This window comes from Maniola hyperantus, chromosome 6 (assembly GCF_902806685.2).
Source record: "Maniola hyperantus chromosome 6, iAphHyp1.2, whole genome shotgun sequence".
NCBI lineage: Eukaryota > Metazoa > Arthropoda > Insecta > Lepidoptera > Nymphalidae > Maniola > Maniola hyperantus.
In genome coordinates, this window is record NC_048541.1 from 13,878,158 (window position 1) to 13,896,780 (window position 18,623).

At 37.5% G+C, this 18,623-nt stretch overlaps 1 protein-coding gene across 1 annotated transcript in view; it reads right to left on the minus strand.

The window, feature by feature from the left end:
* Positions 1–18,623, minus strand: part of LOC117983240 (uncharacterized) — a 193,445-nt gene that overhangs the window by 89,697 nt on the left and 85,125 nt on the right. The window contains exon 3 of the mRNA XM_034969729.2: positions 6,403–6,553. Coding sequence (XP_034825620.1) covers positions 6,403–6,553 — 151 coding nt within the window. The remainder of the gene's footprint in view (positions 1–6,402; positions 6,554–18,623) is intronic.

Here is an 18,623-nt window from a genome sequence, read left to right on the forward strand (position 1 = left end):
AATATAATTTTTGTAGTTATGTTTTACAACTCACAGCTTAATACTCATACCTTTTATAAAATCTAGCATTATACAATTTGGACGAGATCAGTTAACTGTCTAGACGAGTTTAAATTGCTAACCGTGAAATATACCTCAATATCATACTAACAACGTTATTCTAAAGTTCAGTACACTTTATTAGATTTAGTTATATTATTACCTTTGTAAAAATTATAAATCTAAATTTTCAGTTCATACAAACTACTTCGAATACATTTTTCTGCTTCTGTAATGATAATTACTATATATAACTAACTAGACTACGAAAATCGTAAATCCCTATTTTACCCCTTTAAGGGTAGAATTTTCAAAAATCCTTTCTTTGCGGATGTCAACGTCTTAACGGCAATCTGCATGCCAAATTTTAGCCCAATCCGTCCACTAGTTTGAGCTGCGCGTTGATAGATCAGTCAACCAGTCAGTCACCTTTTCATTTTATATATATAGATTAATAAATTAAATAAAATCCCCTCTTTTCACCTAACACCAGTACAGACAAGCGAGCTGATTTAATTACCTATTACTGCTACCGTAACACCAGCCTGTCCGCACACGATTTGTTTGTGAGTAACGGTAGGTAGGGCAGAGGAACGGTTAGGTACGTAAGCAACATCAAATCTTCTAGCTAGCATATAAATGAGAACTTAAGGGACGCTAGAGCAGCAGTGCCAGTAGCCTTGCCATTACGTTGGCACTTGCTGGCGACAATAAATTGGCGGGACGTATAGTGACTTCATATAATAATATTTAGTCATCTGTGATAATGTAAACTGTCATAGTGTAATAAAAGTTCTTCAGAAAAGCTTTAAAAACAGTATTCGCGCGTAAAAGTTTTTATTCATTTTTAACTTTTTCAGCTTAAAGTTTTAGCCTTGGCTAATTAGATTGCTATTCAAACATCTCTTTTGGAAAACGAAAAAGTAAAAACAACCTCGCGACATCCCTATCAAAACCATGTTACAGCGTACACACGCAAACTTTCACGGACGAGGCGAGGCGCCGCGAAGCGCAGTCGTTTTTCCAACTTGTAATTATTTCGCTTTACATTACTCCCCACCCAAAGACAAACTTTATCTAGAGCCAAAATAAAGAGTCAATGCATCGCAATCACAGTTTTTGTACTTAACTTAAATGAGTTTGGGAGTTTATTCCGAAGCGCCCCACATTTGAAAGTACGGGCGATGCAAACAAATTGGGTTCCATTTCACAAAACATTTCGCTGGAAAACACCGTTGATATTTTTAACAAGTTATTGCCGTGACTCGGTTGGCGTGGCTTAAAGTTAATTTATACTGACAGTGAAGAATCGTACGATTTTGTGGTATTTAGATATCAGAAAAGTAGGGGTTTTGTACACTACTGAAATGTGGTCACCGCTTAGTGGGTAAGACCGGCCTTCTTTTCGGGAGGTCCGGGTTTCAATCTCGGGCACCTCTAACTTTCAGAATTATGTGCATTTTAAACAACAAAATATTACTTGCTTTAATGGACGATGGTGAAGAGAACCGTGCTCAGTAGTAAACCGACAATGGGTTGATGATGATGATGGCTGACTTTACTAATAATAACTGCCCAAATTATAAATGCGTAAGTGTGTTTATTTTTTGGTTTATTGGTTTGTTGGTTATCCCTTATTGTTCTATCCCTTAAACGGATATGAGCTATTCCAGATTATTCCAGAAAATCAAACAATTTTCACGGGACTATTAAAATCTGAATCCACGCGTCACGGGCATTATCTTTTTTAATAATTTCTCAAGCACTACAAATTAAGTTAGAAGCTTTAGCTAGCAATCTACAAGTTAATGTTTAGGAGTTTATTTGTGGTAATGTTGTAGCGTGAACGTAATGTACTTAATGACACCGCAGTCATACTTTTATGCTTAGTTATAAAATGTTTTATGAATCATATTTAAAATGGCGCCGTGTCAGGCGTGGCGGTGTGAACTGTGAATTTAATGTTTCATTTTAAATACTATGTGTTTATTGCCCAGGGGTGAGTTTACGGGGTAGTATTTTAAGTGTAAGGTTAGTAAAAGTTCCACTTGACAGAACCATGGCATATGTGGCAAGTGATAAAATTTAACCGCAAGATATTTTATTTCATAACGAGCGTGTGCTTGACCGTCTAATTTAACTTTATGTTATAATCATCAGAATCAACCGATAGGCGTCCACTGCTGGACATAGGTCTCTTGTAGAGACGCGCCACGGTCTTGCACCGCCTGAATCCAGCGGCTCCCTGCGACTCGCCTGATGTCGTCCGTCCGCCTAGTGGGGATCCATATATCATCACTGGCAACACTGTTCGAAGACTTTGTTCTTCAAGCACTGATGAATTTTGAACAAGAAGACATCTCGAAGACATCTCGATTCGGCGGCTGACCACTTTCTCGAAATACCCATTTTTTTTTTTGAAAATTCTACTCCTAAGAGGGTATCCTTTTTACGACGTAATAGCTATCTGCATGCCAAATTTCAGCCTGATCCGTCCAGCAGTTGGAGCTGTGCGTTACTAGATCAGTCAGTCAGTCAGCTTGTCCTTTTATATTTTTTTTTTTTTGTTTTTTTTTTTTATTCAGATACAAGTTAGCCCTTGACTGCAATCTCACTTGATGGTAAGTGATGATGCAGTCTAAGATGATAGCGGGCTAACCTGGAAGGGGTATGGCAGTTTTTATTAAACCCATACGCCTTTGGTTTCTACACGGCATCGTACCGGAACGCTAAATCGCTTGGCGGCACGGCTTTGCCGGTAGGGTGGTGACTAGCCATGGCCGAAGCCTTCCACCAGACCAGACCAGCGCTCACCACTGCGCCAGGGAGGTCGTCAAATATATGGATTATACTATACAGATTGTATAATGACTGGAAAAATTTCAACTCTCTACCTATTACGGTTCATGAGGTACAGCGCACTGACCGACAGACAGATAGACGGAGGGACAAAGGAGGCTAAGAAATTGGGTCCCATTGACAGTTGACACCCTAACCCTAAAAATACGTACATTAATGAAACGAATAGGTAAGTAACGTTTCTGAAAAGAAATCAAGCCCTCTTAAAAATAAGTAGGTACCTACTTAATGAAACAAATACGTCGTTTCTAGAAAAAAATTAAGCCTGAATAGCATTGATATAATATCGATATTGAATTTCATTTAGGTACTTTATAAATAACAAGGCTTCTGAAGGTTGTATATTGTGTAAAACCTACACAAGTAATAACCTACATTTGCCTGTGAAATATTCCACGTAAATCCCGGAACGGCGGGCTTAAGATGGCAATATAGAGTCATAAATCTCGTAATTAACACGCACAGATTGAGACGAATACCTTCATCGTGACAATAACGTTAGCGTGAGATTTCATTAGAAGAGACTCGCTTACTTGAATACCTACTAACTGACGTAATTTTAAGTCACTGTTTACTGATATTGGTGCTTATTATATCTATCTCGCTAGCTTATGCTCGCGACTTCGTCGGCGTGGACTACACAAATTTAAAACCCCTATTTCATCCCTTAGGGGTTGAATTTTCAAAAATCCTTTCTTAGCGGATGCCTACGTCATAATAGCTATCTGCATGCCAAATTTCAGCCCGATCGGTCCAGTAGTTTGAGCTGTGCGTTGATAAATCAGTCAGTCAGTCAGTCAGTCACCTTTTCCTTTTATTTAATAACTAAACTAAATTGACAGCTCTAAATCTAGTAATCGCAGACTAATCTAAATATATAAAAGGAAAAGGTGACTGACTGACTGACTGACTGACTGACTGACTGACTGATCTATCAACACACAGCTCAAACTACTGGATGGATCGGGCTGAAATTTGGCATGCAGATAGCTATTATGACGTAGGCATCCGCTAAGAAAGGGTTTTTGAAAATTCAACCCCTAAGGGGGTGAAATAGGGTTTTTAAATTTGTGTAGTCCATGCAGACGAAGTCGCGAGCATAAGCTAGTTTAGAATAAGTCCCGCAAATTGCTATTGCGCTGGAACCATGTCTCACTAACATCGAAATGACGTCATTTGACGTATATTTAAGTCAAAATATACCATCAGCTCGAAATTTCAGTCTAGTGCTGACGTCACTAAAATGGCGGCCACGCGCGTAAGTGATTTGCAGGACTTATAATACTTATTAACATGATCTCAATATTTTTTATTATTAACATTTCGATAAATTATATTTTTATCTATGAAATAACAAATATAGCGATGTTAAAATTGAACCGTTTGTGTCCGTAAATATTTGTCATTCTTCAGACGCGCTACGCCGTAGGCAAATGACTATGCGTATTTTACACCAAGCGAGAAAAAAAAACTAAAAATGTATGAACAAGATAGTATTAGCAAAATAAATGATTAGCAATAAGCAATCAAAAAATTTTAATTTAAGTTTATAAAACTATATAATGATTTTTCAAATTCATTTTATTTCTGTTCAACAATTCATATCCAAAACGCATGATACCGAAGCCGCCATGTTAATTCCGACTGTGTCGTCACTTGGATTGAAATTGTAATGTATTTTACTAAGAAAACACCGTCGCTTACCAGTCCGTGTGACGTCATGGTGTAATTTGAAATACAAAATTTAAATAAGAACATTTTTGATGCACTTATCGATTGAATAAATTTTTTGTAATTTTTTGGTAGCTTAATTTTACCTTAGGATCAAATTAAGACACTTTTGAAAAAAGGGTAAATACCCAATTACCTATTAGTATTACTACTACCGAAACTACAATCTTCTTTACGTAGTAATAGAGTTAGCATTCTCTGCTACTTTATACCTAAAATTCAAAGTAACGTAGATGAAGAATCAGCCCCAAAGCTTACCTACTTTACTGGAAAATCTGCCGCTTATTAGCCATTTTTATGCAAGCAATGTGCGCGTAGAAAGTGAACAGAAATAATATATCACTTGTATACAAAGCTTATAGCGGAAAATTTTATGCTACGTGAGTTTTGGACAGCGGTAGGTATATAAAAGGGTTCGACCCTTTGTCGAGGTTCATAATATTGGGCGTATCTTTTTTTTGGTGTTTTCGTTATCTGTCAGTAAGAACACATGTAGCTCTCATCGCTTTGGGAGTGCCTTTTTTCGGAAACATACGTACAAAGTTGCAAGGACATATGTAGTGCTTAAGAGGACTTCGATTTTTGATGAAACTTCTGTACAGAGAAAATACGTTCTAAAAATATGAAACGTTCCAAAGATGAAATTCACTGAGTACAAGTACCTTAGGCAGTGGTCCGACCGCCGGCGAGAAAACGACTAACTATCGGCGATTTTCTCTCTCAAGAAACGCTCAATAAATTTACATTCCGTGTAAACGAAAGAGATGCATATATCAAAAGTTGCTGACTCTGACTGTTCACACTACCGGCGACGACTCGCTTTACTTGTTTTGTCGCTGAGCAACGAGCTTTCAAAAATAAACTCGCTCAACGATATTCGTTTAGCGATGCTCGCTCGCTTGAACACGCGTAACGCGCGCGCAGGTTTGCATAGGACTGAGCAACCGCAGGCGAATGGCGCGAATAATCGCTCGTCGCACTTGCACACTCGCTTATAGCCGGCGACAAAACTATCGAAACTACACACTCGCTTCCCGCTGATCCCGAACTCGTTTATAGTTTCTAGTTCTACTCGTTTCTCGTTCATCGTCGGCGGTCGGACCACTGTCTTAGGGTAAAATATTGTTGTTTTACGTTAGTATTAAAGCAATGTTTAAAGGAGTTAAAAGCCTATTTTAAATCCTTTTGTTCTCTATTTCATAATATTAAATCGTTTCTTCATATCCAGCGAAGCAATATCTCGGTAGACATCGTTTAAGACAGACAAAAAACAGTGCTATATTTTTTTCCTCTGTTACACGGCTTACGGAGCTTTAGGAAGCTATTTATAACGCCATTGTCTTCTGCAGACGGTACCACTTAAGGTTTCAAGAACACTACCTATTCAATATTAAAGCACTAAAGTTTTGCGAGGAACGATGATAATAAGAGTGAGATTTTTTGGCATTTTTCTTCAAGCTTTCAAGCCCTTATCTAGACACTTTCTAATCAGTTCAGTTTCAATCAATTGGGTATTTGACTCCAATTTTTTGTCCAAATTTCATCAAAATTGTTTAAACTTTGGCCCGTGAAAAGCTAGCAGATAGATAGACAGACACACTTTCGCATTTACAATATTATTTTTTCGCATTTATTATTTAGTATGGATGAGGTCATATTTTGATTAAAATTGGTGAAGTCAAAAGGTGGATGCGTGCTGCTCTTGAGCATTTGAAGTATACGAAGACTGATAGCACTGATAAGATCTTTTTTCACGTTACATGTTCAGCATACCTGTACACAGGATTGTCATCTCTGTACCACACGACGAGCAGCAAGCTGTCATTGCGCTGTGGGGGTCGGGAGTCGCAGGGCAGGTCCGCTTCGCCGCCGACGACGGACGACACGCGTGTCACTGTCCCCGTGACTGACGATAACGGACTGCCTGTAGAAGATAAATAATTATCTGTATTTATAAAATTCAAAGTCCTGACTGACTTTCATATCAACGCACAGCCTAAACCGCTGGTCCTAGTGACATAAAATTTGGAGGGTGTATTTTTTTATAGAGTAGGTATCCACCAAGAAAGTATTTTTCGAAATTCCTTCTCTAAGTGGGTTAAATAAGTCCAATTTACGTTTATTTATACATTTTTTTTTTCAATTTTCCAAATTGTTACAGTCGTATTTATTAATTATTTTATCCCAAAGGATTTCAGGACTGTACTGGATGCTCTCAAGGAACTCCAGACTTTCCCTAGACAACAAGCTCCTGATATAGAAGACAATAATAAAGCCGATATGGTCATACGGCATTGAGCTCTGGGGATCAGCATGTGACTCCAATATTCAAATTGTACAAAGAGCTCAAAATTACATTTTGAAACAACTATCCAACGCGCCATGGTTCTTGCAGATATCGGAACTCCATGAGCACTTAAATATCAACACAGTAAAGGAAGAGATTAGAAGCTATAGTTGCAACTACAAAACAAGACTTACTAACCATCCAAATCGTCTGGCAGTGCAGTTGACAATGCCGCAGGCGATTCGTCGACTAAAGAGAAAGCATAATATACTGGATAATTAGCTGAGACCCATGGAGTTTTCCCGCTGGGGAAGTTGTCTCCAATCACGCCAACCTGTCCTCCAACCAATCTGCTCATAGTCCATCGACTGATCGCATGATAAGGCACAACAAAAAAAAAAAAAAATTTTTATCCCAAAGAGTTCAAACGGGATTTTCAAAAACCTAAATCCACGTGCTCCAAGATGTGAGCGTGATACCTATAGGTAGGTAGTAGAAAAATTAAATGTTATATAAATACAAATTGGCGTAATAACTACTGATGATAATATCAAACAGGAAAGGAAAATTTTCATGTAGAATTTTCGCCCCCTCGTTGTATTCATACGGCAATTATCACACATTGTTCCCATTACCGTGAAATCGATTCAATTTTGCTCAACGACCTAAAAACGGTCACACACTTGTTATATTAATTGGAAGCAGGAATTCGTTTGCGTGAAATTAAAAATGTTCAGTTCCGGTATAAATGAAAAAAAAAACCAATCAAGTGCGAGTCGGAGTCGCATACGAAGGGTTCCGATCGTACAAGAAATAACACATTTTTTTTTTTTGTGTTGTAACTACAGATTCACGGTTGTCGGATTAATTCCTTTATTTGTGCTATAATACCTACCTACCTACCAAAGTTCATGATTCTAGGTCAATGAGAAGTAGGTACCCTATAGGTTTTCTTGACAGACACGACGGACAGACAGACATACAGACAAACAGATAACAAAGTGATCCTATAAGGGTGATTCCTTTTTCTTTTTGAGGTACCACCTAGTGCCGTACAGCTATGGTGACGTAAAATCAAAGAAAAATAGGGCTGCCTGCGTCAAATGTACTAACATTTGACGCCTGCCAGTCACGAAGCCTCGACGTTTTGCTAGAAGTTACCTAAAGGTTTGATTCCGAACCACGCTGCACTAGGCTGTCTAGGCAGCAATGTTCCGCTACATTGCTGCCGCGACATTGCTGCATAGCTCAGAATGTAATGTCATATATGAATGTATGATTGTAAAATCCCAAAACGAGCAACTCGCACTTACAACGTATTTCCAACTAAGCCCTGCCGCACTGTTTTTGCGACGCACTCTTTCCTCAATCGCATCTGTCATCAATTTAATACGCTTCATCAGAAAGATCGACAGCTAAATATTTTTAATTCTACGACAACCTGCTTTCGTCGTAACGTCATTATCTCCATACGAAAGGGAGCTAATTAATCAGTTTGTAATGAGACTTAATAGATTTAACGTGCTAATTCCTTATTACATTTTGCTTTACTTTACTGCCCTTTAAAGTCATATCATTGTACCTAAATCTTTTGTACTAGCCAGTTGTTAACGTTTATGCTATGTGTCCTTTAGTTATAAATCCTTTTGATTGTAAATACTTGTGTATGTGTAAGTGTTGTTGGTTAGTCAAGTAAAAAAAATAAATATATATAAGCTTATAGAGATTGTATGGGGGCCGCGACATCGCTGTGACAGCTGGTGACAGCCCTGTTACGGCAGCACTGCTGCGTGCAGCGTGCTTCGGAATCATCTGTCATGAACTGTGCTGCCAGCTATAGTGATTAATAGGAAATGCCCAAATTGGTTTCATGATAATGTTCAGCTAATTTGCTGGTTTGCGCCTTTCTTTTTTTTTTTGTTCATTATACTCAAACGTTTGACCACAATCACACCTGATGGAAAGTGATGATGAGGCCTAAGATGGGACGCGTTTACCTTGAAGATGCCTATTTAATGCCTATTTATTTTAAAGATACCCGGGTTGTAATTGGTAGGAAACACGTCTCTACCGCAATGTATCCTGAACCTAAGGAATTTCCTACTCTTCTGTCACTGTCCCAATTTCTCTGTAGTGTTACAGATTCCTATTAAGCGACCGGTTAGTAGGCACGATGATTGGAAATAGATTACCTATCAACATGAGCACTAAATCCGATAGCGGCTCTGTCATCCAGAATTACTAGACAGTGTAGATTTTCGATTACAAATCCCGTGTGAATTCTTGATTTGAGATTGACATTTTGATAATAATTCGAAGACGTTTGGGTTAATTATTCGAAGTAATTTGGGCCGTTAGTAGCATATAGTTTCTTACTTGACATCAGAAATGATTGGATTTACTCGTTAATCTAGTTAAGATTAATAATAATTTCTGTCAAAACACTCAGAGACACTCATTCTTCAAAATTGTAGGTAAATAATAGCTATTAGTACTACAATGTAGTTAGACCCGTATTTTAGACCTTTTACGAACGTTTGGACTGCACCACAGGGTACTTCCCGTTGACCTAGAATCATGAAATTTGGCAGGTAGGTAGATTTTATAGCTGACATTTGGGGAAAAATCTGAAAACCGCGAATTTAGGGTTAGATCACACAAAAAAAATTAAATTGTGGTCATGAACTAATAATTAGTATTTTCAACTTTCCAAGTGAGTGACTATATCAAGTGGGGTATCATATGAAAGGTCTTCACCTGTACATTCTAATACAGATTTTTATTTATTTTTATGCATCATAGTTTTTGAATTATCGTGCAAAATGTCGAAAAAATACGACTGTAGTATGGAACCCTCATAGCGCGAGCCTGACTCGCACTTGGCCGGTTTTTTTTACTTATGTTAGGAACTACGATAGTAAGGACGGCACTGCTTTAAGTAGCAAGCTAGTAAGTAATAAAGTAAGACTTTAATCCACTCTTGAGTCTTTCGATATTACTCAAAAGTTTTTCTTAACTTAGCACATTAAATTAAGCCGTAATGAAAGGTCTCTTTGACTCACTTTAGATAATATCAGAATTAAGTTGATAAATAACTATCTATATATTTTAACTAGCTGATGCCCGCGACTTCGTCCGCGTGGAATTAAGTTTTTAAAAATCCTATGCGGTCCAGTCCCGTCGGCACTTTTTTTGCTACGGAACCCTAAAACAGTTAAATTTATGAAGTACTAGATGATGCCCGCGACTTCGTCCGCGTGGATTTCGGTTTTTAAAATCCCGTGGGAACTTTTTGATTTTCTGGGATAATCCTATGTCCTTCCCCGGAATGCAAGCTATCTTTATACCAAATTTCATCAAAATCGGTTGAACGGATGGGCCGTGAAAAGCTAGCAGACAGACAGACAGACAGACAGACAGACAGACGGACAGACAGACACACTTTTGCATTTATAATATTAGTATGGATATGGATTATATTATGAAAATGATAACGGGTACATACCACGATTAATTTGATGTTTTTTATTTATCGATATTTCAACCCAATTGCACGGGTCGTGATCACGACGGGACGGATTAAAATATGCCGTTAAACTACGAAATAAGCTTAAAATCATTAAAAATAACTAGTCCGAGTAATAATCTTTATTACATAGAAAAATAACGCCACACAATTAAACTGCAAGCCGCTTAGTGTTCATGCTCGTAGCTAGAAAAGCATTGTTTACAAAAAGCGGTGACGCGGGTCCGCAGTAGATACGGATTACACTCGCAACTCAACATAATCTGTTCGTATGAGGGCTGACGGACGGACGGCTTAGCGGTGTAATACATGCTGTAAAATATCTACCTCTAGTCTAGAGGTCATATCGCCATTTTATGAGTTAATGTCTTTTTTTATCTTCCGCAATTTTTTATATGTATTTAAAAATTATTTTAATTATAATAATAATTAAATAATAATTAAATAATAATAATTTTCATTTCTATTTTAACGAACCGCTGACTTCTTTTTCATCATTAAAAGATTCAGGGTTCACCAATATGCAAATCTGAAGCATGAATCGGTTATAAGAAATAGTAAAATCATACATTTCAACAGAATAACGGCGTACTCTGTATTTCCACCCCGAAGCAGCCATCCTAGGGTGTATAGTATATAATATACTCTGGAACGTGTCTTCTTTTCTTCACTCTGGGCTGGTTTCCGCACTTAAACGTTTCCGTATGTTATGCGTGTCTGTCTGACTACCTAATTAACGGAATTTGTATGTTATTTTTTAATTCAGGAGGATAGACACCTATGAATTACGTGTATACACCCTAGAATGACTGTTTTAGGGTGATTAAACGGAATGAACGGGAATAACGAGATCTCTATCAATTAGATTTAACATTCCACATTTCCACCCCAAGAAATAAAATGTCACAGCCGCAAAATACTATATTTTTCCAGTTCAAGTTATTGAATTCTTTAGAGCCATATTTTCAAGTATTACGAAAACACAATATCGCCCGAAACTAGACCGTTCGATAGGCGTCTGTGGATTTGAAAAGGGATTGAGAAATCTGGGTCGGAGACTTTCGATAATGGTTTTGTATTTTGCTATTCACAGGTTCTATCGGATTATACCTAAAGAGATAGTGATAAGTTTTATGACATGCAATTTTTGAGATCCTAGATTTTGCTAACGACGTATTTTTCGTCAGACATACACTCAGGGCTGATTTTTAGCGATTGAAAAATCAGCCCAAATAGCTCCAATCTAAATATATAAGAGGAAAAGATGACTGACTGACTAACTGATCTATCAACGCACAGCTCAAACTACTGGACGGATCGGGCATGCAGATAGCTGTTCTAACGTAGCTCGTCCGCTAAGAAAGGATTTTTGAAAATTCAACCCCTAAAGGGGTAAAACAGGGTTTGAAATTTGTGTAGTCCACGCGGATGAAGTCGCTAGCATAAGCTAGTAATAATTCTCAGACTTGGGCGCGTTTGGAACCCTCGTAGCTTATTAAATCATATATCATTACAGTTATCATTATCATCTCAAGTCATCGCCAGTCCACTACTGAGCACCGGCCTCCTCTTAGAATGCTTTAGGCCATAGTCCGCCACGCTACCCAAAGGCAGTTTGAAAGTTCCCACACCTTTGAGAACATAATATGGATACTCTCAGGCATGCAAGTTTCCTCACCCTGTTTTCCTTTACCGATAAAGTGATACCTATAAAATGAACACAAACCCGAAAAGTTAGGGGTGTGTGCCCGGGATCGAACTCTCGACCTCCAAAATCGCCTCTTCGGCGGCGACGTCTTGACCATTAGGTGACTCTGATATTATGTAGGTGTGTATTTAGGACTAATTACATTTTGGCAATTGCAAAATTAAAAAAACCTCTTAAATCCAGCAGCCGTGACGAAGTCGCGGTCATCAGCTAGTAAACAATAAATCGTTTCCAAAATGGAGTTTTCGTAAAAATTATGACTGTATTCGTAATAGTAATTTTCTAAGCACCTTTTTCCATTAAGCCATTCAATACGATCTAATACCTATTTATTACGGCAGGCAAGGGGTATATTTTAGGCACTGGGCTTAATTGGGCTCTGCTAAAGGCCTTTGAAATAATTCATAATAGTCAAGTAATTAAAACAAGCATAATTGCTGGCAGTTTTAAGTCGGGGTTTTTTCAAAGCACTAAATAACTTTATTAGTGAGGTCTATTACGTATACTTACCGTGGTATTTTTAATATTGTAAGGCTACTAACATAAAGCCTCCAGTTCACTTTGGCCGACTTAAGTCTTGCATTGTTTTTGGTGCTATTTGCGAACTTTGCATTCAGAACATTATCTAAATAATATAATAGGAAAAGGTGACTGACTGATTGACTGCCTGACTGACTGACTGACTGACTGATCTATCAACGCACACCTCAAACTACTGGACGGATCGGGCTGAAATTTGGCATGCAGATAGCTATTATGATGTACCTAGACATCCGCTAAGAAACGATTTTTGAATGTTCAACCCCTAATGGGGTGAAATAGGGGTTTGAAATTTGTGTAGTCCACGCGGACAAAGTCGAGAGCATAAGCTAGTCAAACATAAATTTTTAGCAGAAGTCGCATTTGCAGTAATTGTACTTGAAGCTGGGATAGCTTAGTGGTTGGGACGTCCACCTTCTAATCGGAGGTCGGGGGTTCGATCCCGGGCACGCACCTCTAACTTTTCGGAGTTCGCTATGTGCGTTTTAAGTAATTAAATATCACTTGCTTTAACGGTGAAGGAAAACATCGTGAGGAAACCTGTATGCCTAAGAATTCTCCATAATGTTCTCAAAGTTGTGTGAAGTCTACAAGTCTGAGAGGAGACGCCGTGCTCTGTAGTGAGCTGGACATCGGTTGATCATGATGATATTTTCAAGGTACGGAACCTTCCGAATGGGAGTCCGATACTTACTTGGCCGGTTTTTTAAGCACTCAAAGAAATAACTAACCAGTTACGCGCCAGGTTAGTGTTTCAGATTATAAAATGTAGGTACCAAATCGTGCTTAGCATTACGCTTGTCGAGTGACGTATTTGCAACTGTTATAAGTAACGGTGGGTTATAAATAATTAAGCGTGAATAAGTTTAATGCCTTTTTTCATAACGACTTCTATTTGATAAAATCAGCTTACCAACAGAATTTTTAGTAGAGTCATTACTTTGAGGTTTGATTTTATGTTAATTTTTATTAGTACCTAACTAGTTCATGTCCAGCAAGCGTTCAAAATTCAAATGCCATTTGTATGAACCCTCATGTGCCACCCTACTTTGGTGGTATTAAATATTTCAGAAGCCTTCTGGTAAGTCTCAATAACAACTGTGTACAACTGTATACATTATCTTTCTATACATAATATTCTATGAATCGTTGAATGTGTTGCTAAGCGCAAATCTCGAGAACAGCTGAACCGATTTCGCTAATTCTTTTTTTATAATATTCCTTGAAGTACGAGGATGGTTCGAACAGAGAGAAAAATTAAAAAAAAAACTGTCTGAAAAAGTCTAAAAACCACACTTTTCTATATTCCCAATCGACTGTTAGGCGGTACGAAGTTCGCCGGGTCAGCTAGTTTTTTATATAATCTAGGTACCTAATATTAGACTTCCTATGTTTATATTTAATTAAGTGATATATCTAACTAGCTTATTAACACGACTTCGTCCGCGTGGACTGTTTTACGATTTTTTATTATAATTTTTATCACATTGATAAACATAATTTATTTATGGTCTCCAATAATATACTCGACTATCATCATGATCAACCCATCACCGGCTCACTACAGAGCACGGGTCTCCTCTCAGAGCGAGAAGGGTTTTGGCCATAGTCTACCACGCTGGCCATGTGCGGATTGGCAGACTTCACACACATTTTTTTTTTAAAGAATATTAGCCATGTTAAATGACTAATATTCCCCTTTCCTCTCCAATTAAGCGTCAGGCTTGTGCTAGGAGTAGGTACGACAATAGTGCAACGGGCGGAGTTTGAACCGTCGACCTTTCGGTTTTCAGTCCACTCCTATACCGGTTGAGCTATTGGGGCTGAGAACATTTGAGAACATTATGGAGAACTCTCAGGCATGCAGGTTTCCTCACAATGTTTTCCTTCACCGTTAAGGCAAGTGATATTTTAATTACCTACTTAAAAACTCACATAACTCTGAAAAGTTAGAGGTGCGTGCCCGGGATCGAACCACCTACCTCCGATTGGAAGGCGGACGTCCTAACCACTAGGCTACCACAGCATACTCGAGTATAAAGCATCCAATCTTTTACTTATATGCGATATTTATTTACATAATAATATCATGTATAATATGGATAGACAAAGAAAAATTGATACAAAATTACAGACGATGTTGTACAAAGGCGGACTTATCCCAATATGGGATCCCTACCAGCCTTTGAGTCACTGAAAGGACAGATTAATAATTTGGCCAAGGGTTATAGTACAGAAAAAGGAAAGATTATGTACCCAGAAAATAAATTATTTTGTAAGTATATTTTGTACCTATCTATGTACATAAAAACCGGCCAAGTGCGAGTCAGGCTCGCGCAACGAGGGTTCCGTACTACAGTCGTATTTTTTTGACATTTTGCACGATAATTCATAAAAATAAATAAAATCTCTTGCACAGGTGAAGCCCTTTCATATGATACCCCACTTGAAATTGAAAATACTACCTAATTATTGGTTCATGACCAAAATTTTTTTTTTGTGTTATGTAACCACAAATTCACGGTTTTCAGATTTTCCCCCTAATGTCTGCTATAAGACCTACCTACCTGCTACAAGATGAATCAGTACCAGTATACCTATTAAAAATAATATTTTGCAAATCGGTAGAGAAACCTCGAAAAAATCGGTGTACCTACATTAAAAAAATGAGAACCACCTCCGCTTTGGAAGTCGGTACAAAAAAAAATACTTACAATACGCGGCAAAAAACAATTTACATCGGCCTTTAGAATGACATTTCAGCTATGTAGAGCGTTGTCTCTGTCACTCATACCTATATGACGTTTTGTCGGTATTAACGACACAGACAATATTGTGAACTCCAAGTATCAGTGACGTGACTAACCGGAACCGGTATCGGGTCTAACTGGAAATAAGCCGTGACTTGTAAGTTTGTAAGTTTGCTAACAGCCTTCGAAGTTGTTGCTAACAAACTCTGGCGAATAAAGACTTGAACTTTCACAGCTTTGTTTGTCTATCACTGTCAATAGAATCTACTTTATATTTTGTTAGCTTTATTTAGGTTGGCTGAAACCACGTACCTATACGATAACGATGAGTGAATGTTATTTGTACTAGACTATCTCTCTTTTTCCATCTTCTTCCTCATTACTGAGGGTTGTGACACCTTTTCATCCATACTAATATTATAAATGCAAAAGTGTGTCTGTCTGTCTGCTAGCTTTTCACGGCCCTGCAGTTTAACCGATTTCGATGGGTACAGAGCTAGCTTACATCCCGGGGAAGGACATAGCCTACTTTTTATCCTGGAAAATTAAGGGCCGGATTTTTAAAAACCGCGTACGAAGTCGCGGGCATCAGCTAGTCAATAATAAAGTCAACGAAACCGAAAATCTTATATTAAAAATTTAATATAATATAGTACATTAATAAAAATATTAAAGCGAGATTTAATCCTTTTCTCATCCGCCGCTCATAAAAGTCAGACAATAAAACTCCAAGCCGCTTATTACTCAGAGTCCTATCTACAAAAAGCATTGTTTATAAAAAGCGTCGACGCAGGGTCTGCGGGTCTGCATTGGATGTGGATATGGATTACACTCGCAATGCCGCATAATCTCTCCGCGCGAGGGCTGACGGAAGGAAAGTGTAGTGCCATTAAGCGTTATTTAGATAGAACGTCATGTGTTTTATGACATCTACGCATCTCCACATCCGCTACGTACGTACTATATCCGTTGAAAAAATGACATATTGTTTAAGATTGTTAATTAAAAGAGTAATATTATTAATTATCTGCATACCAAGGTAATATGCCGAATATTCACATAATCTCTCCGCGCGAGGGCTGACGGAAGGAAAGTGTAGTGCCATTACGCGTTATGAAGATAGAACGTCATATGTTTTTTGCCATCTTCACTACATACATATTACGTTTTCACTGAGTATTATTTAGAAAATACCACATTGAAAAAATTAAAGGGACTCAATATTTAAAGATACTTAACGGATTATTTTTTATTATTAGTGATCTGGTTATTATAACGCCGCATAATCTCTACGCAGTAGGGCTGACGGATGAAAAATCAACTGTTACTCAAAGTACTATCTACAAAAAGTATTGTTTATAAAAAGTGTCGACGCAAGGTCTGTGGGTCTGCATTGGATGTGGATATGGATTACACTCGCAATGCCGCATAATCTCTCCGCGCGAGGGCTGACGGAAGGAACGTGTAGTGCCATTAAGCGTTATGAAGATAGAACGTCATGTGTTTTATGACATCTACGCATCTCCACATCCACTACGTACGTACTATATACGTTGAAAAAATGACATATTGTTTAAGATTGTTAATTAAAAGAGTAATATTATTAATTATCTGCATACCAAGGTAATATGCCGAATATTCACATAATATTAATAGATAGGACTGACGAAAGAAAAGTGTAGTGCCATTACGTGTTTTGAAAATAGAACGTCATATGTTTTTTGCCATCTCCACTACATACATATTACGTTTTCACTGAGTATTATTTAGAAAATATCACATTGAAAAAATTAAGGAGACTTAATATTTAAAGATACTTATCGTTTTTTTTTTATTAATAGTGATCTGGCATACTTATCAAGGTTATATGACGCCTCATAATCTCTACGCAGTAGGGCTGACAGATGGAAAGTGGATGGAAAATCAATTATTACTCAAAGCATATGGATTATACTCGCAATGCCGCATAATTTCTCCGCGCGATGGCTGACGGAAGGAAAGAGTAGTGCCATTATGCGTTATGAAGTTAGAACGTCATATTTTTATGACATCTCAACTTTATACGTATTATTCATAGTAATATTATTAAATGCAGAAGTCTATCTATTTGTCTGCCTGCTAGCTTTTCATAGCCATCTGCTCAACCAATTTTGACGAAGTTTTGTATAGAGATAGCTTGCATCGTGTGGACGGACATTACGGTCCCTTTTTTCATGAAAATCAACGAGTTCCCACGGGATTAAAAATAATCTAAATACAAGTGAATGAATTTGCGAGCATCATCTACTTGGTATACACTATAAAGATAGCTTGCATCTCGGAAATGAATGTAGGCTAGTTTTTATCCCGGAAAATCAAAGAGTTCCCACGGAATTATTAAAAACCTAAACACACGCGGACGAAGCCGCTACTTCTAGATGATTCTAGTAAGGATATTATAATTAATTAATTGAACCCTCCAAATTATTAAGTACGCTTGATACTAATGTTTACAACTCATTTATAAAATTTGAAAGCTAAACTGAAAATCAGCTTGTCCATTATTCAGTTCTACGATCATTTTTATTTTCACTTTCTTTAACGATATTTTTAATAAAATAAAATAAAAATATTTCAGTTCTTAAACTTACTTAACTCTCCGGAAGATAGCAGCAACAAAATGAAAGCATACAATCAAAATGCTACAAACAAATGCGTGTCCATTTCGACGGAAAAAATAGGTTTAGGCAAACAAATTTTGTCAATAGAGAGAGTGGATAACTACCTGATCCCGATCAATTTTAAAAGCGTACGTGTCGTAAGCTTAAAGCTTTACCATATACATTTTGAATCTATCAGTGTCGACAGCAAACGAAACATTTCTATTACTTTTTAATTTTAATTACCTCGCTATGTTCATCAGGACTACTTATTACTCTGTGTGTGAGCTGAACAGCTCAAGAACATAAGTAATAAAAATTTACATGAGAGAACTTCTTTGTCTTCCTAGACTTGTGTGTCTATGAGATATTTAGGTCTATAATATGAATGTTGGGATGACGACAATGCAGGATATTACCTATTTATTACTGGAAAAATTTACTACCATAAAAGTTTATAGAGGAATTCTATTCAAGGCATATTTTGTATTATTACGAAAACACAATATCGTCCGAAACTAGACCATTCGATAGGCGTCTGTGG